The 23,681-nt window shown below is 50.6% G+C and overlaps 9 protein-coding genes across 9 annotated transcripts; 1 reads left to right on the top strand and 8 right to left on the bottom strand.

Annotated features, from left to right (window-relative positions):
• Positions 1-236: 236 nt before the first annotated feature.
• On the bottom strand, positions 237-1,259 carry BCR38DRAFT_484415 (uncharacterized protein; the record flags this gene model as incomplete). Its single annotated transcript, XM_040863745.1, has 4 exons — positions 237-417; positions 484-622; positions 677-1,172; positions 1,245-1,259. 4 exons carry the CDS (start codon positions 1,257-1,259, stop codon positions 237-239), a joined length of 831 nt encoding a protein of 276 aa, XP_040716094.1.
• A 719-nt stretch (positions 1,260-1,978) lies between these two features.
• BCR38DRAFT_523498 (mitochondrial ribosomal subunit protein-domain-containing protein) lies at positions 1,979-3,544 on the top strand. The gene is made up of 3 exons (XM_040865263.1): positions 1,979-2,649; positions 2,718-3,004; positions 3,061-3,544. Exons 1-3 carry the CDS (start codon positions 2,151-2,153, stop codon positions 3,364-3,366), a joined length of 1,092 nt encoding a protein of 363 aa, XP_040716093.1. The 5' UTR covers positions 1,979-2,150; the 3' UTR covers positions 3,367-3,544.
• A 307-nt stretch (positions 3,545-3,851) lies between these two features.
• BCR38DRAFT_187665 (uncharacterized protein) lies at positions 3,852-4,314 on the bottom strand. Its single transcript, XM_040853980.1, has one exon. The coding sequence runs from the start codon at positions 4,194-4,196 to the stop codon at positions 3,906-3,908; it is 291 nt and encodes a 96-aa protein (XP_040716092.1). The 5' UTR covers positions 4,197-4,314; the 3' UTR covers positions 3,852-3,905.
• An 83-nt stretch (positions 4,315-4,397) lies between these two features.
• On the bottom strand, positions 4,398-5,118 carry BCR38DRAFT_431386 (uncharacterized protein). The gene has a single exon (XM_040860100.1). It carries the CDS (start codon positions 4,640-4,642, stop codon positions 4,433-4,435), a length of 210 nt encoding a protein of 69 aa, XP_040716091.1. The 5' UTR covers positions 4,643-5,118; the 3' UTR covers positions 4,398-4,432.
• Positions 5,119-6,917: 1,799 nt separating this feature from the next.
• On the bottom strand, positions 6,918-8,380 carry BCR38DRAFT_431383 (uncharacterized protein). The gene has a single exon (XM_040860099.1). The coding sequence runs from the start codon at positions 7,878-7,880 to the stop codon at positions 7,299-7,301; it is 582 nt and encodes a 193-aa protein (XP_040716090.1). The 5' UTR covers positions 7,881-8,380; the 3' UTR covers positions 6,918-7,298.
• Positions 8,381-9,539: 1,159 nt separating this feature from the next.
• Positions 9,540-11,585, bottom strand: BCR38DRAFT_187587 (uncharacterized protein). The gene is made up of 3 exons (XM_040853979.1): positions 10,954-11,585; positions 10,238-10,774; positions 9,540-10,181 (listed from the first exon to the last, which is right to left on the bottom strand). Exons 1-3 carry the CDS (start codon positions 11,372-11,374, stop codon positions 9,757-9,759), a joined length of 1,383 nt encoding a protein of 460 aa, XP_040716089.1. The 5' UTR covers positions 11,375-11,585; the 3' UTR covers positions 9,540-9,756.
• Positions 11,586-13,332: 1,747 nt separating this feature from the next.
• Positions 13,333-13,731, bottom strand: BCR38DRAFT_341961 (uncharacterized protein; the record flags this gene model as incomplete). Its single annotated transcript, XM_040855912.1, has 1 exon — positions 13,333-13,731. A coding segment is annotated over one exon (399 nt), but the record flags the coding sequence as incomplete, so codon positions are not given.
• Positions 13,732-19,248: 5,517 nt separating this feature from the next.
• Positions 19,249-20,714, bottom strand: BCR38DRAFT_390839 (uncharacterized protein). The gene is made up of 2 exons (XM_040857563.1): positions 20,094-20,714; positions 19,249-19,941 (listed from the first exon to the last, which is right to left on the bottom strand). The coding sequence occupies exons 1-2, from the start codon at positions 20,353-20,355 to the stop codon at positions 19,703-19,705; spliced, it is 501 nt and encodes a 166-aa protein (XP_040716087.1). The 5' UTR covers positions 20,356-20,714; the 3' UTR covers positions 19,249-19,702.
• A 1,121-nt stretch (positions 20,715-21,835) lies between these two features.
• On the bottom strand, positions 21,836-23,591 carry BCR38DRAFT_187539 (uncharacterized protein). The gene is made up of 2 exons (XM_040853978.1): positions 23,237-23,591; positions 21,836-23,175 (listed from the first exon to the last, which is right to left on the bottom strand). Exons 1-2 carry the CDS (start codon positions 23,363-23,365, stop codon positions 22,087-22,089), a joined length of 1,218 nt encoding a protein of 405 aa, XP_040716086.1. The 5' UTR covers positions 23,366-23,591; the 3' UTR covers positions 21,836-22,086.
• Positions 23,592-23,681: the final 90 nt, after the last annotated feature.

The following is a 23,681-nucleotide window of genomic DNA, read 5'->3' as shown; positions in this document are numbered from 1 at the left end:
TCAAACGCCAAATTCGTGGTTGATTGCCAGGTCATGATGGCCAAATCCTTCCGGGGTACCCACGACTGTGCATACCTGCTATGGTGACCGGGTCCCGTCGGCAAGGGTGAGAAAAGCCCTTCTCTGAAATACAGTCCAGAAACGCCTGAAGAAGTCATGATCGATCTGAATTGCTCCAGTGCAACCGAGCCAAGTTCCTGATGCAACAACTCGCCTCCCTAATCGAGGCGCAATCCCTAGTAGAGTTGCGACTTGTACTCCTCTTCTTCCTTTTTGGTGCGGTGGACGCTATGGGAGTTCTGTAGGACCTCCTGGCAAACGTCCTCAAGACTGTAATATATTGAGTCCGGAGGCGGCTGAGGGGGCCAATTGGGGGGGAGATGCTTATCGATACGTTTGACAGCCTCATGGACGCGTCTACGACGCATGAATTATTAGTTACGGAGCAAGAAGACATGGGAGGAAAGTCAGCGAGGGGCATACCCGAGATGACCATGAACGAGGTAACCCTCTTTGTCCATCGCCTTGGCTAGTTGAACTTGGTGGTTGTCCATCAAGGTGGCGTTGGGGACCACGATCAGCCTCGAATTAACCTTCATAGCATCCAGAATGGTGCCGGCGCCTGCGAAGACAGTAAGCATGAAATGAAATTATAATACGTTAGTAGGTGAAATACCAGCATGCGAAACAATGATACCCATGCTCCTCTCCTCACCCCCATCCCTCCCATCACTCGGCGTGCACTTCACCATCTCCCCTTTCATATCATTTGTGTAGTCAAACCCAGTGATATCGATCCAATGGCTATCAAACCCCTTCTGCGGGCGGATCTCCTCAAAATACTTCAAGTCCGGACCACACTGGACAATGAGGCTCATGATCTTGCGCTCGGCGAGCACCTCGAGGAATTGGGGAGACAGCACCTCGGTGATGAGGTCCTTGAACGAGGCCGTCGCGCCGATGGTGACGAACATGGTGGCGGGGGGGCGACGGTCGAGCGGGACGGCCGCCACGAGGGCCGGGTCCTGGATCAGGCGCAGGTCATCGAGCGGGTTCTCGCGCGAGGCCATGAAGGCGGCGCCGAATTCGTGCAGGGGGTCGACAACAGCGTCTATGAAGAAGGATTTGGCGCGCTTGTAGTCTTGGCGTTCGCTCTCGCTGTCCGATAACTCCTGGCAGGATGTGGGTTAGCTACTGGAAGGTATCATGGATTCGCCGTGACGGAAGGTACGTCGAAGGGATACGGGGGAGTTCACCATCTCCAAAGTCCAATTGACAGCCGCGGGGTCCTGTCGTTGGTATCTGTGGCTGAAGCACAGCGATCTAAAACTGGGGTCTTGGCTTGTCGCGGTCTTGGCCAGTGCAAATGGCCAAAGTGGATTGGGGGATAACGTACAAACCCACCTTTCCGGCCACATATTGCAATCCAATTGAAGGTATTCGAAACAGTGTATTCAACGTACTATTATAGCTATTCAGGTACAACCAGCTCTAATAGAAAGCTGTGCTCTAGGGCTTCCTGAGGTATAGATCTGATAGGTTCTGACGCCTTAGCTGGGTCCAGTATTACCTGATTCCGACGTTGTACCTGGTCTCGTTGCCGTTCTACTTCAAGGGCTCGATCCATCGCTTCCTTAATATGTACAATGTTACCAAATCGTTCATTAGGCCCTAATCGTACCTTCTTACGTGGTTTGGGGCGTAACGAAGTTATAGGGTAGAGCGTGGAACGCCCCATTGGAGGGAAGCCTGGCGCTGGGATATCCCTTGATTGATATCGTTGAGAGCGCCTTGAATCGAATTTTCTGAATATCGAGGCATTGCATAATAATAGCCAATACCGACGATAATCTGTTGTGCCGAAGGTTGTTGTAGTTGGCAGATTAGGTGGCCAGAAAGGTGGGTAGCCGGAAAGGTGGGGTTGTACGTTAATTGGAGATAATTGGGGATGCTTGGAATAAAGAGTTGGAGGAACGCCCAAGAACGATGATTCGTCTGATGTTCTAACTCGGCCCCTGCAACTTCGAAGAGCGAAACCACCAGTAGCCGGGCCCGGATTTACTGCGCTTCCGCAGAAATTTGTCTTTTGGAGGTTCAATGCCGGCAGAGAATCGCGATATAGACAAGCTCACCATTGAGAGCAGAAAGCCATGGCCTCTGCTGTACAGACACTGAGGCTCTGTTTGCGCGCCTGCAGAACTGCTCCGGTTGCGCGCAGGTTCCCACCGCGCACCCTGGTGGCCGCCCGACCCATCTCGACGACGCCGATTCGATGGCGGGCCAGCAACACCGACGATAATGATTTGGAGGACGACGATACGGGGGAAGAGGATGATGAGAAAATGTACGAGCTCGAGTCGAAAATAACACAGCAAGAGACAAAGGAAGCTGAGGAAGCTCTAATGAACTCGGAAAAATTGGTAGCGGAAATGGAGGAGATGATCCGCGAAACCGAAAGGCTGCCCAAGAAGGCTCGAGACACGTTCTGGGGAGAGGAAGAGGATGATACTGATCTTATCGCCGAAGGAACCGATGATGATGATTTCAGTGAGGATGACATCATGAGCATGGCCCACGGCAAGCTCGAGGAACATCGCGAGTACAGAGAGTATGCCCGAATTGCTGCGTGGCAAATGCCGTTGCTGTCCAGTGAGTCACCATTACTTGCAATACTACACCTGCCATGTAGTGTGTCTTTCTGACCTTCCGTTTTCTAGAACTGGCGAGACCGTTCGTGCCCCCTACCGCTGAAGAGTGCCTCCGATTTCGGTACACGTCGTACATGGGCGAAGATCACCCGGCCCAAAACAAAGTCGTGGTTGAGTTCTCGCCCCGAGACGTGGGCCTCAACGAGGCGCAACAGCTCAAGCTCAGGAAGCTTCTTGGTCCGCGATGGAACCCTGAGACGGACGTGGCTAAGATGAGCTGTGAGCAGTTCGGCCACCAAGCACAGAACAAGCGGTATCTAGGGGATGTGATTGAAACTTTGATCGCGCAAGCCAGGGTATGCAAATTCCTACGTTAGAAGCAATAGGCGCTCAACATACTGACAATGAACAGGACCCCACCGACATGTTCGAGGACGTCCCCTTAGACACACGGCATCACAAGTTCAAGGTCAAGCCCAGGTTCCCCAAAGAGTGGCGCCTAACCGAGGAGCGACGCCTAGCAATAGAGGATGCGCGACAAAAGTCGTTACTTCTTGACCAGGAAAAGGTGGAAGCTGGAGCTCTCGTGGACGGGAAGGAGAAGGTAGAGCGGTTCTTTGCGCAACCTGTCCCAGCGATGAAGATCCCCGAACTAGTGGCCGCGCGTCTGCCTAATAGGCAGCCAAGACAAATCCCGAGAACGAGACAGATGCCATAGTTTTGAAGCAGGGTGGAAATGTATGATATGAACTCATAGGCTGGCGGCTGAGGAGGCTGTCAAAATGTACAAATGTAATATACATGTACGCGAAGGCTATGGGAGATATATCCCTGTCTCTTACACCATCATCGCGTGAATATATGGGTGCTGAAGTCACCAAACGATTGTTCCAGCTCAATGGTTGTGGATCGAAAGAACTGTGACGTTGGGAATTTATATTTTTGTCACTTGAGCTACACGAAAATAGCCTTGTATTTGGCCTTTCCAATTACTGAAATAAAACATGCCGTACGGGCAATGTGTTCGAATCAGCAATGCATATTGATATACCAGAGGCAAATTTGGTCGCGTCATATGCCGCGTACCAAAAATTACAAGTCGCAACTTCGGCAGACGCTAGTTGAGTCTAGCCCGATGTTGCTGTGGTAATGTTAGGTTTGTTTGGCATTTACTTTCTGTTGTTGAACAGGCAGCATGAAAATGTACAGTTAGAAATATGCATTTTTTAAGGGTATCGAAATTCATAATCATTAGGTCTAAAAGCGGCGTAGGTGTGGGACAGTACGGCTGGGAGGCCGACTGTCACCAACCGCCGTCATCCGTGCCAAAAATTCCCCAAGTGACGCAATGACACATCCTCTTGTAAACAGAAATACGAAACACAACCCGGCCACGATTAGTACCCAGGCTCCTCCAGTTTGTATATTCTGCATTACAAACCATCGAATAATGCGTCGTAGAGGGATTACGCGGAAAGAGAAAAAATACGTATTAAAGACGACGATGTTGTTGTAAGTTGTGTTGTCAACACGGAACCGATGGGGCATTGCTTTGCACAGCCCGCAGGTGCCGAAGGAGACGACGTTTTGTGGAGAGGTGGTTGGTCATTCCGCCCAAACGAAGCCACCAAAATTGACTGTCCTCGTGACCATTGGTTGATTTCCGCTAGAGTACGACTCGTGCATGAAGTATAATGCTTTGGTTGGTTGACAAGAACAACACCTCATTCTGGCGGTGGAGGTCGGACGCTTAGTACTTCAAAATGATGTACCTGGAGAGAATGTTAGCAACGATCACATGTGGATGATGTCTTGTTCACCCGAGTAAGAGAGACAACATACAAGGCATGGATGATACCCGGAATGTAACCCAGAATCGTCAACAGAATGTTGATTAACAGGTCAGCGCCGCACCCTCGCTCCAGGAAGACACCCAGAGGCGGGAGGATGATGGCAAGGATGATCTTGCAGATATCGCTAGCGGTGAAGGCCATATTGTTGACGTGCGGAGACAGTCGTGTTCAGCGAAGATGTAGTTTAGTGGTAAAAAGTCGTCGAGCGGTTATGAGAAGTCCAAGTTGTTGTAGTGAGACGTTTGGTTGCGAAGAAAAGAATCGAGTTGCGACGAAGTGATTGGGAAGTGAGGGGATGTGCCACTTAAATAGCACCTGGGCAGCTTGGTCAAATTCACCAACAAGGCAGTGCGAGTGATGTGATTTGACTGATCGATCGAATGCAGTTACAGCAGACCCCGGAGCACCGCGAGCCAACCCAAGTGCGTCATACAACGTCTATCAGGCGGCCCCGAGAAGCACTGGCCCCAATGCGCCTTGCAGGTTTTTGTGCATTCATCTCAAACTGGGAGGCCATCCTAGCTCTTTCCCGAGGCCAAGGTCTACCGGCCTGCACTTGCACTGGCAGCAGCACCATTCCCAAGTTGCCAGACTTGCAGGCGGCTGCTCTCTGTATGAATCTGATCTATTCCAAGGTTTACGCCCAGCCACGCGCGGATTCAGCTAGCTACCTTGCAGCCGGCGTGCACGCGCAATGGTCCGGGATTAATGCCATCATGGGTATTCAACATCACGTGTGCCGTTGGTTCCCGTCATTGCTGGAATGTCCCATGCCGCAATTTCGTACTGGTACCTGCAAATTATTTCGCCTGTTTTACCTAGCAGTGGCAACATCGGCCTCATCATCTCATCGTGTTTGCCATGCAAGAGCGAGCTGCAACTGTTAACGACTTTTGTACGTCACGAGCCTGGACACAGCCTGGACACCGAAAATCACCTTGACGCAGTCCCTAGTGAAAATCATCCCATGACATCATATTTTGTGGCATGAACTGTCATGAGCCACAGTTGAGTAGGGATACCAATTGCCGGCCAGCCGGCCAAGCTTTCGCCTTGGAGACAATTCCAGTCCAATTGGATGCCTTGTGGGTCTCCATGACTTGAAGACGAAGATTGGAGCTGGCAAGCTGAGAACAAACACTCCAACTCCAGCCACAATGGCGCAAGCACCGCAGCACGAACGCGCGGACATTACTCGTCCTTCTCCCAGTGAGGATAAGAATGAGGATGAAAGAGAAGTTGAAAGTAAACTAATACTTAGCTTTCTGACAGCAAGACGTCGTGATTTCGCAATCTCGGTGGCTTGTGGCACCGGTAATAGCAACACTCGTCATGAATCGTGATCAGGTTTAAACGGATGGTGGCCAACTTACCAAGCCCATCCCAGCCAATCTATTTTCTCTCCAGCCGCGCTTAACCTTCTCCAGAGTGCAGGACCTACATGCCGCAATGGCGGAATGAAAGTTATTCAGGCACGGCCGCCATTCTAGAGGTCAGCTGGGTTGTGGACGACCTTGAGCTGAAGCCTGTGCGGACCGTGGATCAGCTCAGTCCAGTCAGATTGAGATGATTTCCAAGAAGCGGGTATCTGCCGCCCTGGAGTATCTGTGCTTCGATACCTTGCGACATCTATTGTCGCCGAGTCAGTTTTGAATCATAAGAGAGTTACTTCGCATGGTCCAAATTTTTTTTTCCTCTTTTCGATTACACAAATCTCGGATGAAGGCAATTCAGAAACCATTCAATTGACACAAACATTTTGGGCCCACTACGCTGATGGATGGTCGAAAGAAACAGCCTTTGGAACCCAAGAATAGAACCACAGAGCCCATCTGGAGTGGACATTGGCACTGCCGCACACAGACAGCTCAATCATGTTTCGCCAAGCATGTATAGTCTCCAGGGTAGGGCTGTCTGAGTATTAGACTATTCAATAGCTTGGCATTTTCGCCAGGCTATGCCCAGTCACCCAGGCCAAGAATGGGTTTCATGCCGCTTAGCCGAATTAGCGTAAATGCCGATATTCCAGACTCCAAACGGAATTCATGTACGTCAGGAACCGAAATAGTTTCCATCTAGAGTTCCAATGATTCGAACAGAAAGCTCTTCTCAATTGATGCTAGAATGGACTCAACCACTCGGAATTATCACCGACGTCTCACGTCTCTGTCCAGCGCCCATTGGCATAATTGGCTACAGATCGGCAATCCGGCCACGAAACGACGGACTCCATAGGTCGGCTTGGTTGAAATTGGGCCTGGAAACAAGAGTACAATGACAGCAACCATGGACTAGGAATGCTGAGTGCGAATTTCTTACTAGTAATGGATCAGCTTCCCGGTATAAGTGCAGAAATCTGGAGGAATGTTGGCCAAGCGAATCAATCCTCGTCGAGACAAGGAGACAAAAGAGTACCATTAGTAGAACATACTTGTTTTATTGGTAGTGACGGCTAGTGTAAGGTAACGTAGGTGAAGCGACCGGCTTGAAGCGTATAGCAGTGTTAGTAGGTTATTCTTTTCCTTGCCCTTTTTTCGCATCCCAACCAGCAGGTACCACAGCAACAAGGCCCAAAACTGTCGGATGCTGATACCATTCATAATTTCGTCAGGCCGCCGTAAGCAGATGTAGCCAGAAACCCACAACTCCTCGCTGATGAAGGGACTCTTTTTCCTATTCCATACCCCGCCCTCTCTTTTTGCTAAATCCCGTACCGTTGATCAAAATAACCTTGGTTGCCCAATCTTGTACAGTTCCACGCAAAGTCTAATGATCTTGTCCGCACAAAATTCCTCCATCAATGCTTATGGCTCCGAAACTTGCCAAAAAACGTTCTTCGTCGCGGCGATTCTGCTTTTTGCTCAAATTGAGCTGGTTGTGCAGTTGTTGGTGAGTCAGGCTTGTGCGTAGACACGTCGGTACGGTCGATACTTTCATTACCGTCCTTGGAGTGTCTATCCTCCGTCATGTCGATGGCGCTGTCATTGGAGCCTATCGCACTCGACATGTTTCTGAATTGCTGCTCCATCTCGGGGGTGATTTTGCCGTAGCTGATGGTTCGCTTGTACTTGTTGTGGAACGATCTCCTGGATCGCTGAAGGGTCCTCGCTGGGTCAATGTCCTCAGCTGAAATGGACGCCCCCGGCGCCGTGTTGGCGTCGGGATGTCTTAACGAGGTGGTACGCCCAGCGAATGAGTCTGGGAAGCCTGTGATGTAATCTCGGCTCGAAGGCCGTCGGCTGCTGGTATTAGAAGTAGTGGACATGGTGAGGATGTCGTCGAAGGATTTGGAACTGTCGACGATTAGAATGTCAGGCGTTACCACCTTGCTGAATCGTGATCTTCTGGCCCGGTCATCAGAGTGGGGTGAAGAAAACATTATATGCAGTTTGCAAGCAAGGCAACCGGAATAAGCTTCGCGGCGGTTGGTGGCGGCGCCCAGAGAACTTGTGCTGCCAAATGACACAAGAACGGAAAAACACGTGGGCGCTATCAGGTAAGACGACCTTTGTCACAATAAATCCTGCGAGGTTTCGGAACTGGATTTCGAGATAGGGTTGGGTAAGACAAAGAAGGAAACGGCATTGACTGGATGCGGTCGTCTGTCCTCGAAATAAACCCAGTGCCCAACCTCCGTCCCATTTATAATAAGTTTTTGCGACTCTCAGACCATCGAGTCTAGATCTGGGGGACATTGTGTCTCGAAGTTACAGTAATTCAGAGAGGCCAACACATCGAAATTGTGACGGATATAACGGCCTTGTCCCTCACGAATAATGGGAACAGCAGGCGCAGCGACGGTAAAGGGACACCCATGCTCACCTGAGGTCAATTTGCCAGGGATTCGACCGGGATTTTCTTCGTCGATCGGATATCCACACAGTTCTCTTTTGATCGGCTTGGCGGCCTACCGCGCGCTTGGAGCGATGAAAACTGGAGAACGAAGTCGGATTATGCGGCACGCGCTGCGTAGCGGTAGGCGAAACCGAGAAAAGGTTTAGAGCGGGAAATTCTTCAGCGGAGGTTTTCTTTGAAGCACAATTGAAGCATCTAGGGGCTGTGTTTGGGACTGCAGGAAGTCCTGAGTCGGTGTGAGAACGTTGAACGGCACTTGAGGCAGGATGGCGACGCCCGAGTCTAGTACACAGGTCAGCCATGGGTTTGATGAGCTCCATAGTGCGATGTACGTCAATCATTAGATGCCATTTGGACTGCCTACAGCGCGGGGGTAATTGTAACTTCCCAGTGTAGCAATTCGCAATTGCCGAGTCCTATTAATGGTTTTCACCTATAGATAGGCGTCCCTGCGCTAGCACTAGCTTCCGAATGTCATTACGCCAATTCCCTGGTTATTGCGCTTGAGTCTCGCAATTGATGCATACTTGTGTACATTAGTAGGTGCAAATCACGGTTGTGCTCTTGTAGAGTTCACCAAGTATGATCTCATTGTCCCGCCTGCGCCGTTTATTCCATCATCCACTTGCCTCTATAGTCCACCTGATTCTTAGGCAACTGCCAGTCAGGCACTTAAGCCGCTAAAGCACCCTCAACGCTCGTTAGAACTTGCGGCCTCAATTAATGCAGGTAGCTATTAGCATCTCATCGGCTGTGGACAAGGACCGTGTGAATAAGCAATGCAAACACCCAGGTCACGAAGCCAGCAATTTAGGGGCTCAAAACTGATCGGCGTAGATATTTAAATGGATAAAGGGGTATTGCTCACTTGACCAAAAGAAAGGAGTAGTTGTTTATGAATCCCCTCTAATTCTGCGATTTGAGACCTTGTCTCCTGAGCAACAGTTATCACAACGGTCAACATAGAGATAACCAGCTGCCAGGGATAATCATGTTCTGGGGCCTACACCCGACATCCGGCTCTCTTTGTTGCAGCTGATAATAGCCAACAAGACTCCTCTTGATTTACCCACAACGCAGAAGCACGACACACGAACCTCGAGATCCACTCCGTGAAAGAATGCCGCCTCGGCCAAATGATCATCTGACACCAAGCGTGCCAATGTTCTGTATATACCAATCGCAGGCAATCTATGTACAGCCCCTGAGATCGACAGGAAATGCAAGCACCGAGGCTATGCAAACGGGCGACTATTTGATATCCAACATTGCAACCGAACTGATGAACCAAATGTCAAAATATCCAACCGTTCACTCGTACATACAAACCCAACGTTCTTCAAGCTCATGTCACTCTAGCTTGTATTTGACTCTCTCCGGCACTCTCCAAGATCAGACCTTTACAGCTTCTCCTTGAGGATGTTCTTCATCCGCCTCTCAACCGCATTCAGATACTCGTTGGTAGTGACGTAGTCCTCGCGAGCAGTGTTGCCACACGCCAGCGCCAAATCCTTGGTCATGATGCCGTCAACGTCAACGGTATCGATGCAGGCCTTCTCGAGGCTCTCGGCGAAGGCAATCAATTCAGGGGTATCGTCAAGCTTGCCGCGCTGAATCAGTCCTCGGGTCCAGGCGAAGATGGAGGCAATGGGGTTAGTTGAGGTCTCGCGGCCCTTTTGGTGCTCACGGAAGTGGCGGGTGACGGTGCCGTGGGCGGCCTCAGACTCGAACGTCTTGCCATCGGGGGTGATAAGGACCGAGGTCATAAGGCCGAGCGAGCCGAATCCTTGTGCGACGATGTCCGATTGAACGTCACCGTCGTAGTCTTTACAAACGAATTAACCATCCCATTCGCATCTCATGGTGGAACAAACAACTTACTCTTCAGGGCCATGATGTAACCACCAGTGCTCTTAATCATCTGGGCAACCATATCATCGATCAAGCGGTGCTCGTACCAGATCTTCTTGGCCTCGAACTGCGTCTTGTACGTAGATTCGTACAGCTGCTGGAAGATGTCCTTGAAACGACCATCATACTTCTTAAGAATAGTATTCTTGGTGCTCATGTACAGGGGCAATTCCTTCTGGAGGGCTAACTTGAAACTGGCATGGGCGAATCCGGTGATGCTCTCATCGGTGTTGTACTGCGTCTGCGCGACGCCGCCGCCGTTCTTGAACTGGTAAACCTCGATCTCCTGCGGCTTGCCGCCTTCCGGGGTGTACACCATGGAGACCTTGCCGGGACCGGGAACCACGAGGTCCTTGGCACGGTACTGGTCACCGAAGGCATGTCGCCCAATAATGATAGGCTTCTGCCATCCTTGTACCAGACGGGGAATGCGCGGAATGACAATAGGTTCGCGGAAGACAGTGCCACCAAGAGCGTTTCGGATGGTGCCGTTCGGGGAGAGCCACACTACACAACGCACGTTAGTAGTAAGTCAATGAAGTCTGACAATTTATGGTAGAAAACTGGGATGCGCCTCAGACGCATGGTGGTGCGGTGCGGTGCGGGGTTTGGGTGAGTGCATGAACAAATGCACGTAAGACTTCTTTCTGTGCTGCAATAGATGTAAGAGAATAAAAGAAGCTTACTTTGCTTCAGCTTGAATTCCTCGACACGCGCCTCATCGGGGGTGATAGTGGCGCACTTGATACCGACCGAGTACTTCTTGATGGCCTCAGCTGCATCGAGTGTAACCTGATCGCTGGTCTCGTCTCGGTACGGCAGGCCAAGATCGTAGTATTTGATGTCGATGTCGAGGTATGGGTGGATGAACTTGTCCTTGATGTTCTGCCAGATGATGCGGGTCATCTCGTCGCCGTCGAGCTCGACGACGGGATTCTTGACCTTGATCTTTTGCGCCGCCAAGTTGATTCTAGTGTGGTGGAAGAACGCCACAGGTACTGCCGGTCTAGCAACTCGAAAGCTCGCAGCACTGAGGATGGGCCTCGCAGCTCGAGAAAAAGTCGCTGGCCGCGCCGAACGAACGGCGGAGGCACAAAGGGTATTCATTTTGAGTGTGCTTCTACACCGGTTCTAGATAACTTTGTTGATAGGGAGTGACGATGGCGCTGGGCGCAAAATGCGGAGATACAACTGAAGCCGAGGGTGTAGCCGGTTAGCTGGGATCCGGGGAAGGCAGGACGGCGTGCAATTCGTCGGATAAGCCCCAGGATTTGGTGTTGCTCAACGCAAGGCGGCCGAGGGAAGCGCAGTTGATGCAGTACGGTGGAATGTGGAGGTTGCTCGGGATTGGGGCCTTTGGACTTGAGGTACGAAGTATCTCACAAGACAACCGATGTGATGATTCCAGATAGAAAGTAGCTAGACTTCTCTGCTTCTCGGCTCTTAGGTTAAATAAAACTGCAAATTGGAACAAGAGCTCCCCCGATCAACGGTGTTTGAGGGGTTTGATGCAAGCTGCCCAGTGTCAATCAAATAGCTGAGACACCTTGTGACAGGCCCCTCCGCGGGTAGTCATGGCAAAATCTTCGAGTTGTAGAGGCTAAAGAGGGGCTAAGCACGCACCGACAGCGCCTTGTCATCCCCATATTTTTGCCGATTTGCGGAGGATATTTTATTTCTACCCAGCCGGGATGAATTGGCCGTGGTGAACAAGATCGAGGGCGGTGTGTCATTGTGAATGCGCGGCCGTGTTGACAGCAATACGGAGTAGTGCAATGGTCCGACTTAAGATTGGTACTTGGTACTCTAACCATCGCGCGCTGATAAGCTTTGCCTACTGTAGAAAACGCGTGTTTTTGAAGCGGCACGATATTTTGACAGGCAACGGCGTGAAGTTACTTGAAAATTTGGATGCGACATTCAACGTTCGCCACTAGGTCCAGAACGTCAAAAAGTTAACCAAGCTATCCCTGTTCTAGCGCTCGTCTTTCGCAGCACTGCTATACTGGTGTTAAAATAGGATGTCATCAATAATTTGCATCCGGTCGAAGTACCATTCTATCAGGACCATGAGTGCCCAATGAAGACGCAAAAAATTGAACTGATGAATTTCTTGCGATGCTCTCTGAAGTAACTCTGTTCTCGTAACGTTTTATGATAGACGTCGGGGTTTGGGGCTCTTTCTCTCTTCCCAAGTTGTCTCTAGCAGATATCCCAACCAGCGCCGTACCATCTTCTTGTATTCGCAGATGAACTGCTGGCCGCCAAGAAGCGAGAGCTAGAAAGCTTCCAGAAAAAGAGCATGCTCCTTGGGTCAGCCGTGGTCAGCCTTCCAGGCAACCTTGCAGCTCCGCCTCGCTGACTTGCATGAACGTATCCTCCCCATTGCCTGCCTACCGATCAGATCAGGAAAAGCCACTCCTTTCCTCGCATGACGCCAACCCTCTTTTTTACAGAATAAAAGACGTTTTTCCACTTCTCACGTATCATTCGTACGATCAGTGTTATCCGTCCCACCGTTGCTCCCTGTTGCCATTCTAGACTCTGCGCCACTCAATGAACTTGATCCTCACACATGAAAACAGCCCGCCGAAGACAATGCCACCCTGGAAGAGGGGGGTAGATAATCGCCAATAACAACACTTGTTTTGATTGACCAATAACCTTCAGTTGCCCCCCCCCCCCCCCCCCTCAGTGTCAATCCAAGAACGCCAACGCTTTACACCGAAAGAAACACAACCGAAAGTCGTGAAACCATGATAAGGGTACGATGGAAAGGAATAATCTAAAAGGGAATGACGCCAACGAAGCCTGATGATAGAAGAGAGATCGACGGGGAAGGGCTGGCCAGTGTTTAGCCAAAACGAGCGCCAGTGAAAATTTGAGAAAGGGGTAGAACGGCGAGTATTCTTGTGGGTAGGTGTCTGTTTTTTTGCAATTTAGTTCGAGGGTTACCGATACCCTCTGATGGAATGGAAGGTCGTCATCCGGTGTTCCTCGTTCATATTAAGAGGGGGAGGAACAGGGAGAAAGCGCTCGGTATCATAGTTATGTCCACCAATAGCTCACTTATACCCCCTAAGCTCCCTCCTCCTCGTATCACAATGACTCTGACACCCCGGTGTGCCACAAGTCCATCCATCGCTGGTCATATTCCTCTGGAGGCACTTGGTGCACCTCCACCATCTACGCGAGAAGTACCGGTTCGCGAACCAGTCCGAACCCTCCTTCCCGTTCTTGCGGACCAGATCCTCAGAATGAAATTCGCGGTAATGGTCACGACAGTGATCGAGCCGGTGGAAGGGCTCAGACCGACGTTGGCACTTGGGATAGTCGCAGTAGTACGCCTTCTTATGCGAGTCTTGGCAGTGCCTGTGCCGGTAGTGCCGCTGCAGGTCCGCTTTACGCTTGAAGGGCTTGCTGTCGCAACCGCTGGCGAGACAAATGTGCAAACCTGATTCGGACGGGGAGCGGGGGCTATCGTGTGGTTAGCATGTATAATCGAGGCGGTAGGAACAAAATATTTGCGGATGAGTATATACCTAGCCTCGTTAGAACCGCTTTGTACATATTCATGATCCTGCGGGTAGTTTGAATAATATTGGTAATTGTCGTTTTGCGTGTTATAGTCGGCGGCTGGGTACTCTGGGTAGTCGTCGCCGTGGCTGACGCTTGGTGACAGGAGTGTTTGATAGGAGACGCCGTTCACGTCATAGACAGGCCAGTTGTTTACATTATCGGGCGGCGTATGGGGCGACATCGTGTAGTTTGTGTAATTCGAGTTGCTTGAGCTATGCGAGTAGTTGGAGCCGACACGGATCATGAGCTCGCCCGGTCGACGGTCTGGGTCCGCCTTCGTGTCGTGAAGGACAGTGCACCCCCCTGAAAAATTGTAAGAAGGCGCCTCGTGTAAGTGACACATAGTATTCATTGGCCCGACTGAAACGGGGGGCTGATGATGATGATGCTGCTGCCGTGACGTGGTCTACCGTACTGTTTTCCCGGTACTCATCGTGGGTAAAGGAGGTGACGACGCACAGTTATAAGCCTGAGCTCTGTCTATTCGCTGAGAGCAGACGGTCCCCGACTCAACTCCGAGGACCACTACCGAATACTGTATTGTGAGGTAAACTTGAGTGGAGGATCGGAGAGTGTGGGGTACTGTTGAGCCTCGATGGGATGTTTGCAAATGTGGCAATGGAAACTAGCGATGATGGCGGTGGGTTCGTCATCGGAATCTAACGACGGTTTGCTTGGAGATGTTGCGGGTTCTCGAGCTGCGCGGAAGCAACGTGGTAACTGGTATAAGTAAGTGTGACAGTCGCGGCACACTAACTTATAGATCGAGGCTCAAAAAGCACTTTTGCGTTGGCGATGAGGCTGTCGAGTGACCATCGAGGCGAGCTATTGCTTTGTTGTATAGGGGGGGAATTACTGAGTCTAGGAAGTGATCACCAAGTACATCCAGCGCAGGTAATCAGATGCAATAAATCTAGCTCAAGCACATTGGCCTAAACAATGCTAGCAATTCTAAGTATATCGCCGAGTTCTCCGCGTGAGAAGAGACCCGAGAATTGGCACTCATACACCGAGTCCAGGTATACCGGTGAGTTACAAGTGATAATCAACCATGCTGTGGCTTCCGTCTGCAAGAAAAACAGGATAGCTGCAAAAGAAAGCAAAAGCACCGCTCTAGGCCCTTCGGTTATGTTTCGAGTCGACCCAGTTTCACCTCGCATGGAGCACTTTTGGGGGTTTCGGTGAGACTACCCACTACGTCTACTGGAATGGAGAAAGTGAGGCTGTGGTGAGGACGCAGGACAACAATGGCCGGACATGGGGGTTAAACACAACGCAACGAAGCTTAGCCCTGCTATCCACCGGTCTAGTGCTCTTGGTTTGTTGCTTCGCAGTAATTAGGGCTGACAATTCGATAGGACGTGACACTGTGGTCACATATGGAAAAAGGTGAAGGCCAAATCGGGTTGGAGGGAGCAAGCAAGCTGGGATTGGTGAGTAAGACAGAGCTTTACTATGATTCGTTTGCCGCTGGAAGAAAACCCGGCAAACATCCACAAGGGTTCCCGATTGTTATCAAAAGATACTTGCGTGAACTCGCTACATCGTTTCGGGAATCCATGGCAATTAGGTACCTGGCGAGATAGACAGGGTGTCGTCTTTGCCATCGAAAATAGAGCAGTTGCGTGCAATCGTGTGCGGTCGTCAAGTGCTATCCAATAAACGGCGAGCAGCCGAAATGCATGATCAGAATGTCTGCAGTTGGTGCGTGAACATACCATGCATAGCCACCCACGCTTTGCAGCCTCAGCCTCAATATCCCATTGTGCCCGCAAGGCGTGCCAGTCCGCCTCTTAAATCGCCTTGCCAATGCGTCAATTTTGGGAATTTTGGGGCATTGTTTGTTTGCCTGACTTCCGTGCGGACGCAGGCGGTGCCCTGACGCAGATGTTCACCGGTACTGCTTTTGATATTGGTGGTGGGTTGACGAAAGTGAGGCTGCAGGTGCTCCCCTCCAACCGCACTCGGTCGAGGTCAGATCTTAACCCGATCCGCATTTTAAATAAAGCTTTCACCGATTTCCCTTCACGGATTGCCGAGGTGCGCCTAGGTGTGGAATGATGGCGACAGCGTATCTCATGAACGAGCCCCCTCATAGATGACATGTCATACTGCGGCAGAATGCCAATCGGCCGTCGACGTGTTGCTGCCTCGATTCAACAAAGGGGCCGTAACTAGTTGCTGCCGAATGAAAGAGTGCATAGTCGTGTCGCATCCCAGACGACCCATGCCAGTGTGCAACAGCATAACCAGTCAGGCAAGTTGCAAAGTGGTTCTTTTCTAGGGAGCAAAAGTTCGGTGAAGTTGTGATTTGCTTCTGCACAGGTCAGAAAGCAAGAAGGTAGGTTTACATATGTTTTTCAGTTATACTAAAGTCGTTGGGAATTTGGAGGGGTTGGGCCGCAATGCATTCCGCAACCGTGATAATTGGCTTAGAGACGGCCAACCAATATTTGTGCTACGTCTGTACAAGTCACGGCACCTTTCATGCATGCGAGATAGAAGTTGCTCTTATGTCGCCTAGAGTCTGGGCATGTCTCAGGAAGGCCATTATCGGTAGAAACCATCTCTATTACCCCAGCAAGCGCAGATTACGTCCCGCGACGCCACCGAGCCGACGGCACTGCACCGCATACACTGTAGCCTGATCTCGAGATGATGACTCCTGCCTGATGGTTGTCCTGATTTCACAAGCAACTGTGCCAGCTGATCATCGGCCGGACAGTGCTGACAAACGCTGGGACCAGGGCAGCACCAGATCCGGCGAGACAGAGTAGTTATGGTCTTGGTGGGTTTGTTGCGATAGTAGAGACTATAAGCTGTCAGAATTGCCATATAATGGCAAGATTTTGTCATCGGACTTCCTCGATGAACACCGCTGCCGCTTAAGCTACCGTCTTCACTTGCAACAGTGGGCTGTTATGACCAACCAACGCATATGAACTTAAGCTCCACATAGAATATCGAGATGGAGCGTGATATTTCAGCCTTAGTTCCGAGGTTCGAAATAGTTAAAATTCGGAGTCCAAGACAGTATACACGACCTCGCCACGTTGCCAGCGCTGAAGCACGCTCTGCCTTGGCATCGTATTCCCTTGGAGGGCGCGAATATCGTGTTAAAATTGTTGTTCCTGTTGGCTCCTGTTGAGGAAAAGTGCCCCCAGGGCAGCAAATAGTCATAGGGTCCCGTGTAGGCAACAGGCTGATACAACGACAGAAAATATATTATGTTTCTAGTCGCCTCACTTTGAATGCAAGTGGCTATTCCATGATAGTCTTGCCCAAGTGTGGATGTGAAGCTACCCGAGTGGCACGTCGCTCTTATTCGCTGAAGTTAAGATGCACAAGCCTCCCCTCCGCCCATACTGACATTTTCAACAGGGTGGTTGTGCCTGCTGTGACGGCGGGCGAAACTTGATATTCACTGTCTCTTTCCACGGCCAGTTTGACTTAGACACCGGGCCCTTGGAAAAATCCTGATCTCTTTTCAACTCAGTGGTCCCAGAGGTACTCACCCAGGCGGCTAACCGACAGCTCCATCAGGTCTGGGGCAAAGCAAGCAAGCTCAAGCTGCTGCTTTCTTGGCGATCTCTCGTCGACCCTTCGGCGTAGGTGGGCTATAGAAAGTCGTGTCTTAAATATGTCCGCGAGTCAAACGTAGCGGATAAGCTCTGAGTCGGACACACCATTTGTAGGAAACGAGATGGAGTCAAATGTAGGGGTTCTCCAGCCGCCTTGGACGAGTGATAAAGTGGGAGGCACTGCCCTGGAACATCCCGGAATATCGAGTATGATGTCAAAATGAAAATTTTTCGTCAATCGCAGAATGCATGGCGTCATACAATCAGAGAGCGATTCTCCAAAGGCTCGTTTGCGAGATTGGCCCAGGACCATTTGTCAAGAATGGAGAACAAATTTCCATTTACATGATCGTGCACGACATTCTCAGAGCGAGCAGATCTGATGGGGAGCCATTTCCATCCAGTGTATCGACGGATGCGAGTTGCTCGACTGCCGCTCGCTCGCTGGCAGATTCTGGAGGACGTGGTGAGAGGTGAGTGACAGCAGTGAGCTCAACGTTCGATGAGGACTGTCGAAGGGTACGCCTCAGTGCCGGCTTGTGAGGCCACCACTAGGGGTGCCTCAATTCTACCGATGACTGACAAAGGCTCTGCCTTAGTTGCGCTAACGACCGGCGAAGCGTCTACCGCAGTATTCTTCTTTGCAGAAGGCCCTTCTTTTCCACGGCAGTTCGTTTGGGCGACCAGTTCGCGATGCGATCTTTGCCAATTTCGCCTAATTGATGTACGATTTCAGGCATCCGTGTACGTCTTGATGCCCTTCATTTCTTTCTTGGATTCCAATACGTCATGCTTTGAGCGTGTAAACTCGCATGCGTTCGAGCTCAGTGTGGGGTTTTGTGTAAATTGTTTTTTCTCGACCCATCATGAATGACGCGAGTGTTGGCGGATGGCTGCTTTGAAAGTGTGAGTCAATGCGGGAGGGGAAAATACCCTTTTTGGCATGGTAATTTGACTAGAGCGGCACTTCAGTATCGGACTCGGTGCTTAAACTCTGCTGCCCGGGTCTTGAGCGATGTAACTGATTGATTCAGCAAGGTGGAAGCCAAAATGACGATAGTTCAATCTTTTGTTGGATTTCTGAAGGAGAAAATAAAGATCGAGTATCTAATGTTGCATATCGGTAACAACTACAAGTGGTAAGTAAAATGAGTATCGTGGACACACACCCGCAAGTACTTTGCTTGTAGGTAGGTGGCATAGGCCAGATTGTAAGAATGGACTGTCTCCGAAGAAATATTCGACCGCTTCAGTTTATTGTTGGAAGGAAACTACCTATCCATAGCCGTTGTGATTGCATTGGCCTGTTTCCGAGCTTTGTAGTGCACCAATAGGATGAGAATAAGCGAAACCTGAATTTGAAAAAACATATAGAAGTACTTGGTCAAATCACAGTTATCCGACTCGATGACAGCGATAACTCTGTCCACCAGGTTTCGGATTAGTTACTAGCCTCTACGACCCAAGAAAACGGAGCTGTTTATATATATGGCTCTTGTATCACGAGGCAATGGTGCAAATTACCACGGCCCTTAACGTCAATCTACGTACTGCTGGGCTAAGGGCCTCATATAAGAAGTAAAGAGCCAGGTAGTTGGAATCTCGCAGCCGGGGCTTATATTTTATTCAAGAGGAGAGGAACGGGGAACCGAAGACAGTTGACTTCAGCCAGGAAGTAGTCCCGACCTAGCGAATCAAGCGTATCGCGTGTTTATGTCGGCCTGTCAAAATCTGACTCAAAAGTCAACTGAACATGCACAGCAACCTAATGCAATAATGGCAACTCAGTTATGAGCAGCGTTAACGTGGGGTGCTGCTCCCCTCGGTAGTAATTTAGCATTATAACGTCGCAAAGCAACCACGTACTGTACGAGTAGGTATATAGTCTTCTTGTTGTGACAACCTGGCAGGCCGTAGTTCAGAATGCCGAAGTGCCTCCCAGATAGGTTACATTTGCCCACAACAAAATGTTTTTCTCCTTAAAGAATTTGGGTATATAACGGAGCGTCCTCGCCGGCATCTTCCAGCCGCCAGCCAGGAGACTTTGGCAGCATTTGGCTGGTTATCCCGATGGAAGTTCTCGCCAATGGTCCATGAATTGAGTTTCGTCCCCTTTAAACCGCCCCCGAATTCTTCCCCGAGTAATGAACTCTAGTATCCCTTTTAAGTCGAATGGAATGGTTTGCACATGTGTTAGTGCGGTAGGTATCCCATGTCTAGTGCACCCTGTTGCTCCTCAGAACAACTTCCAACTGCAACAGCCGAGCGATTCCCTTTAAATCATCATCAACACCGCACCAGCGACAGCACCCACCAAGCCGACGGCGACCCGGGCTTTGGCGGCAGCACCTGCGGTCGCAATGGAAATAGGCGGCGTTGTGTCCGCGGTTGTCTTCGGGACGGTAGTTGTGCTGGGATATGAAGAAACCGTTGGGGTTGCTGAGCCAGAACTGAACGATGACCCCACTGAGCGCAGTTCAAGTCTAAACGAGTTGGCCTCTGCGCAGTTGCAGACTATGAGGTATGTTAGTCGATACGTTCGTCAACAACCAAGCAGACAATTCCAGCTTCGACATCCAGATCAGGTAGTATCAACCGAAAGAAGACACGTCCAATGGTCCACTCCCAATATGAAAGCAAAGGAATACATAAACAAAACTACCCACCAGAAGTAACTCCATCAATAACAGCCTGGAAGCTGTTCGCCGGACACCCATTGGCGACGCACCCCTCCATAGCTGCGTACAGAGACGCCTCCTGTTCGCAAAGACACGCGAAATCCGACGCCGCGCAGCCGAATACCTCAGCCTGAGCCAGACAGTTTTGCGCACACCTGGGGACGGTGTTCTGGGCGACCGTCAAGCAGTTATCCGCCACAGCCTCTCGGACGAGTAGAGCAGCGGCGCCGAGGACCATTGACAACCTCATTTTTGCGGAACGAGCGACTTGGCTTGTTTTGTCTGATAACACCTGAAGCGCGTGAAGCTTACACTTCTTGTTCAGAGTGAAGAGAGTGAAAAGGTGTATGATGTAAGTCTGGGAGCGGGAGAGTGGGTGATGTAAGTCAAGGTTGAACAGCGGAGCGAGTCAGGTTAAGGTTAAAGATTGCTTTAGTTGAGTGTCCACGATATCGATAACGGGCAGCACGCGAGAGAGGCGGTATCAACAAGGCGGTACTCAAAGCAGTGTCAGGACGGTCGGTGCCTCCCACACGAAGGGCAAGGCTCGATGCAGGAGGGGGGTTTATTAACTGGCCCCCCGCCCCACAGGCAGAAGCTCGGGAGGAGATTTCACATGCTGTGCACACAACCACCACCCTTTGTTACCCAAGAGTATGAGATCATCTCCCGTACCCTAGACTGTGCATATGAGCACCCTTGATATTACTGGCATCAACTGACTATTATGAGCAAAGGTTGCTGGGATGAGCCAGGGGATGGCGTATTATTCGCTACCGGATGTGGTAGGTGCCCCTTGCGATGAGGGGATCTGATTGGGTGGTTTGCGCTGAGCTATTCCTGCCTGGTAACAAGCCGGGTTTAGGTGTGCAGCGAATTGGGTGAGTTGTGTAGAGGGGAAGCTGGGGAAAACAAAATCAACGGCGCGGAAAGTTGCTAGCCGCTAGAAGATAAGCCTTTATGACTGGGCCTTGGAATTTTCCCCAGGGAGACTAAATTATTCTCCATCCTCTTATTGCAGCCTGGTCCAGCCCTGCGGCGCGATTGACTTGGCGAGGCTTACACGATGAGAAAATGCGGAAAACATCTGATATTCCTTAACAAACTTTGCACAGGAAATTGGCGGAAAACCAGAGGGTAATCGGCAAAATTGAAGACTGGTGGTGTCTGATAACGTAAATACGAGTTCTGAAGAGTCGAAATCCTTCTGGGCAAATCCTGCCCAACCGACCAACCAATCCCATGTTCTGCCCACGGATTTGTATGCAAGCAAGGGCAGCCGGGCAGCTACTAAACAACACCAGTGCCCAGTTTCCACTCCATCCTCACAGGCTGTGATTTGGATGATTGGACCCAATTGGGTCATCAAAGTGATAATTTGCCGAGTTCCCAGGTGACGTTGTGCCACGGAAATTGCTATACTAACTGCTGTACATGGCGGGATGCTCTTGAAATTGTGCAACAACGTACGAGGTACCATCCTCGTGGATACAACGTGGACAGCCTCAGTTGATGCTTAAGTAACGGGTTGCAAGTACACTTTTATGGCGCATTTGGGTCTTTCATCGCAGTTCTCGAAGACTCGAATCACCTCGTCAGAAGGCATAGCTTTCGTTCTTCAGAATATCTTAGTTGATGTGTGACGTTCCGACTGCCTCGGATGTCTTAGTTCGTGTCACCCGACAAAAACTCGTGACAGCATAACCAACTCCAAGTGGCGGTATGGCATCTAGGTTTCAACCAATCTAGTTGAAGACCTGGCCAAGTTCACTGATGGCTGTAATTAGCTTGACGTTCATCTATTTGAAGTATTGTAATATCGATCGCATTGGGGAATGTTCACCAAAAGTCGTACTTAGCCAGGCGTCTGACGTATTTGTACAGTTGCCCCAAAAGAGCATCTTCGAGAAATTTCGCTGATTTGACATGGGCCAAATGATGCCATTCTTAGCAACCACGACCAAGGAAGATGCCCGTCGCTTTAGCCATCGACATCCATTTCATCCGCAGTGCTCTCATTTTGCGATGCATGCTGGTCATTCGTCTTATTGTCGTCGCCAGTGTCTCTATGTATCGCGCTTTTGGGAAGGAGATGCGGCCAGTGACTTGGAGTCGGCTTCGAAACTGTTTCTTCCTTGTTTGCAACAGCTTCGGACGAAGTTGTATCGTGCTGTAAATCTGGCTGTCTAATTGCACTGCTAGGAGTTTTCGAGCGGCCACGGGCTTCCCCGCGCGTAGCTCTACCTCTACCTCTACCTCTGGCCCGAGTTCCACGAGATTCACGAGCTTCACGAGACTTACGAGGCCCACGAGGTTTACGGGGCCCGCGGGGTTCGATGGGTTGTGCATTCTCTCCCCTACGCTGGGCTCTTGACGGTCGTCTTCCAATATGCTCAGCGGAATGGGCCACGACGGTGACCCGATCTGCCTCTGCCTTCCGGCTTTTGAGAGCGATTAAGCTGGCGAGGAAGTTTCCTTGGTCGACTCTGCTCTGTGGGACTCCTTCTTCCGGTCGGGGCACGACGGGGTCCCTATACACCTCATCGTCGCTGACCTCGTAGTCGTCCTCATCGAACATCACCCTGCGCCGTCGACGCTTGGTCTCCTCGTTGAGAGGTTTCAGGTCCTTCTCGGTCACCACGATCCGTGCCGAGCTGGCGGCGAGTAAATCGACTCCTTTGTCAAACAGCCGCAGAGCCGGAAGAGGGTTTTCCTCATCGCGCTGTGTCAACAGAAGCTCGGTCCCAATGTTTCGTGACCACTCGCCAGTGTACATGCGTCCCCTGTATGAGATGAGAGGGTCTGCGGTGTGAAGGTCGAGGATTTGCAGCTCGTTCGTCGCCCCGTTGTCTGAATCATCGTCCCCACCCCTAGGTGATCCATCTTCGTGAGCTCTTCTTCCGTCGTCCTCAGAACCTTCTCTATTTCTTAGAACCTGGTCGTTATCCAAGCTGCTAGCAAATATTTCTCCTTGCTGCTTCTCCTTGTAGCCACCACGGCCATTGGAGATGGTGTTCTGCTCCCGGGATACAAAATCCGCCTTGGAAAGATCCAAGGTCACGTAGTAAGTCTATGTGATGTTAGATATTATAAGGGCCAAAGCTGCTCGAGTATCAACATGGTAACCTCACCTCGGTCTCAGTGGTTGAGTACTCATACTCCCATTCCGATTCCTCGTCGTCGAGGTGGAGGTTTTTCAGGGCAATTGATGGATTATCGCCGTTGGTAAGATTTTCAGCGGGCGCCACAAAGCTAGCCATATTGGTGGTTGGAGGTGGAAGAAAGAAACATATGACGCCGTTCAACGAGAGATGAAGCTATGGTAATGTCTTCACAGAAATGATGATTTAGGTGACAGGCGTGATGAGAGCGTCGGCGCTTGATGCGAACCAGCACTCATCGACCGCGACCTGAAGAATTGCAATTTCCCAGCATGTCAAACAAGTGGTTTGATGCACCAAGGTACTTACCAAAAGTAAGATACTGACAAATGTGTGCGACTTGAAGATGCTCCTAGCCAGCGTAACTAGAAGCAATTATTGAGCGGTCAATAGCGGCAGTATCGATGTGCTACGC

This window comes from Pseudomassariella vexata, assembly GCF_002105095.1.
Source record: "Pseudomassariella vexata strain CBS 129021 chromosome Unknown BCR38scaffold_6, whole genome shotgun sequence".
Lineage (NCBI taxonomy): Eukaryota > Fungi > Ascomycota > Sordariomycetes > Amphisphaeriales > Pseudomassariaceae > Pseudomassariella > Pseudomassariella vexata.
This window is presented reverse-complemented; position numbering and strand designations above follow the sequence as displayed.

What these genes read in the sequence shown, in the direction of transcription:
- BCR38DRAFT_523498 (XM_040865263.1), top strand. Translation starts at nt 2,151, where the DNA reads ATGGCCTCTGCTGTACAGACACTGAGGCTCTGTTTGCGCGCCTGCAGA. An exon ending in GCAAATGCCGTTGCTGTCCA is followed by an intron (nt 2,650 to 2,717) that starts GTGAGTCACCAT and finishes TCCGTTTTCTAG; the next exon opens with AACTGGCGAGACCGTTCGTG. An exon ending in CTTTGATCGCGCAAGCCAGG is followed by an intron (nt 3,005 to 3,060) that starts GTATGCAAATTC and finishes GACAATGAACAG; the next exon opens with GACCCCACCGACATGTTCGA.
- BCR38DRAFT_187665 (XM_040853980.1), bottom strand. Translation starts at nt 4,196, where the DNA reads ATGCCCCATCGGTTCCGTGTTGACAACACAACTTACAACAACATCGTC.
- BCR38DRAFT_431386 (XM_040860100.1), bottom strand. Translation starts at nt 4,642, where the DNA reads ATGGCCTTCACCGCTAGCGATATCTGCAAGATCATCCTTGCCATCATC.
- BCR38DRAFT_431383 (XM_040860099.1), bottom strand. Translation starts at nt 7,880, where the DNA reads ATGTTTTCTTCACCCCACTCTGATGACCGGGCCAGAAGATCACGATTC.
- BCR38DRAFT_187587 (XM_040853979.1), bottom strand. Translation starts at nt 11,374, where the DNA reads ATGAATACCCTTTGTGCCTCCGCCGTTCGTTCGGCGCGGCCAGCGACT. An exon ending in GGAATTCAAGCTGAAGCAAA is followed by an intron (nt 10,775 to 10,953) that starts GTAAGCTTCTTT and finishes TGCGTTGTGTAG; the next exon opens with TGTGGCTCTCCCCGAACGGC. An exon ending in TTACATCATGGCCCTGAAGA is followed by an intron (nt 10,182 to 10,237) that starts GTAAGTTGTTTG and finishes TCGTTTGTAAAG; the next exon opens with ACTACGACGGTGACGTTCAA.
- BCR38DRAFT_390839 (XM_040857563.1), bottom strand. Translation starts at nt 20,355, where the DNA reads ATGAGGTTGTCAATGGTCCTCGGCGCCGCTGCTCTACTCGTCCGAGAG. An exon ending in TATTGATGGAGTTACTTCTG is followed by an intron (nt 19,942 to 20,093) that starts GTGGGTAGTTTT and finishes CATACCTCATAG; the next exon opens with TCTGCAACTGCGCAGAGGCC.
- BCR38DRAFT_187539 (XM_040853978.1), bottom strand. Translation starts at nt 23,365, where the DNA reads ATGGCTAGCTTTGTGGCGCCCGCTGAAAATCTTACCAACGGCGATAAT. An exon ending in ACTCAACCACTGAGACCGAG is followed by an intron (nt 23,176 to 23,236) that starts GTGAGGTTACCA and finishes AACATCACATAG; the next exon opens with ACTTACTACGTGACCTTGGA.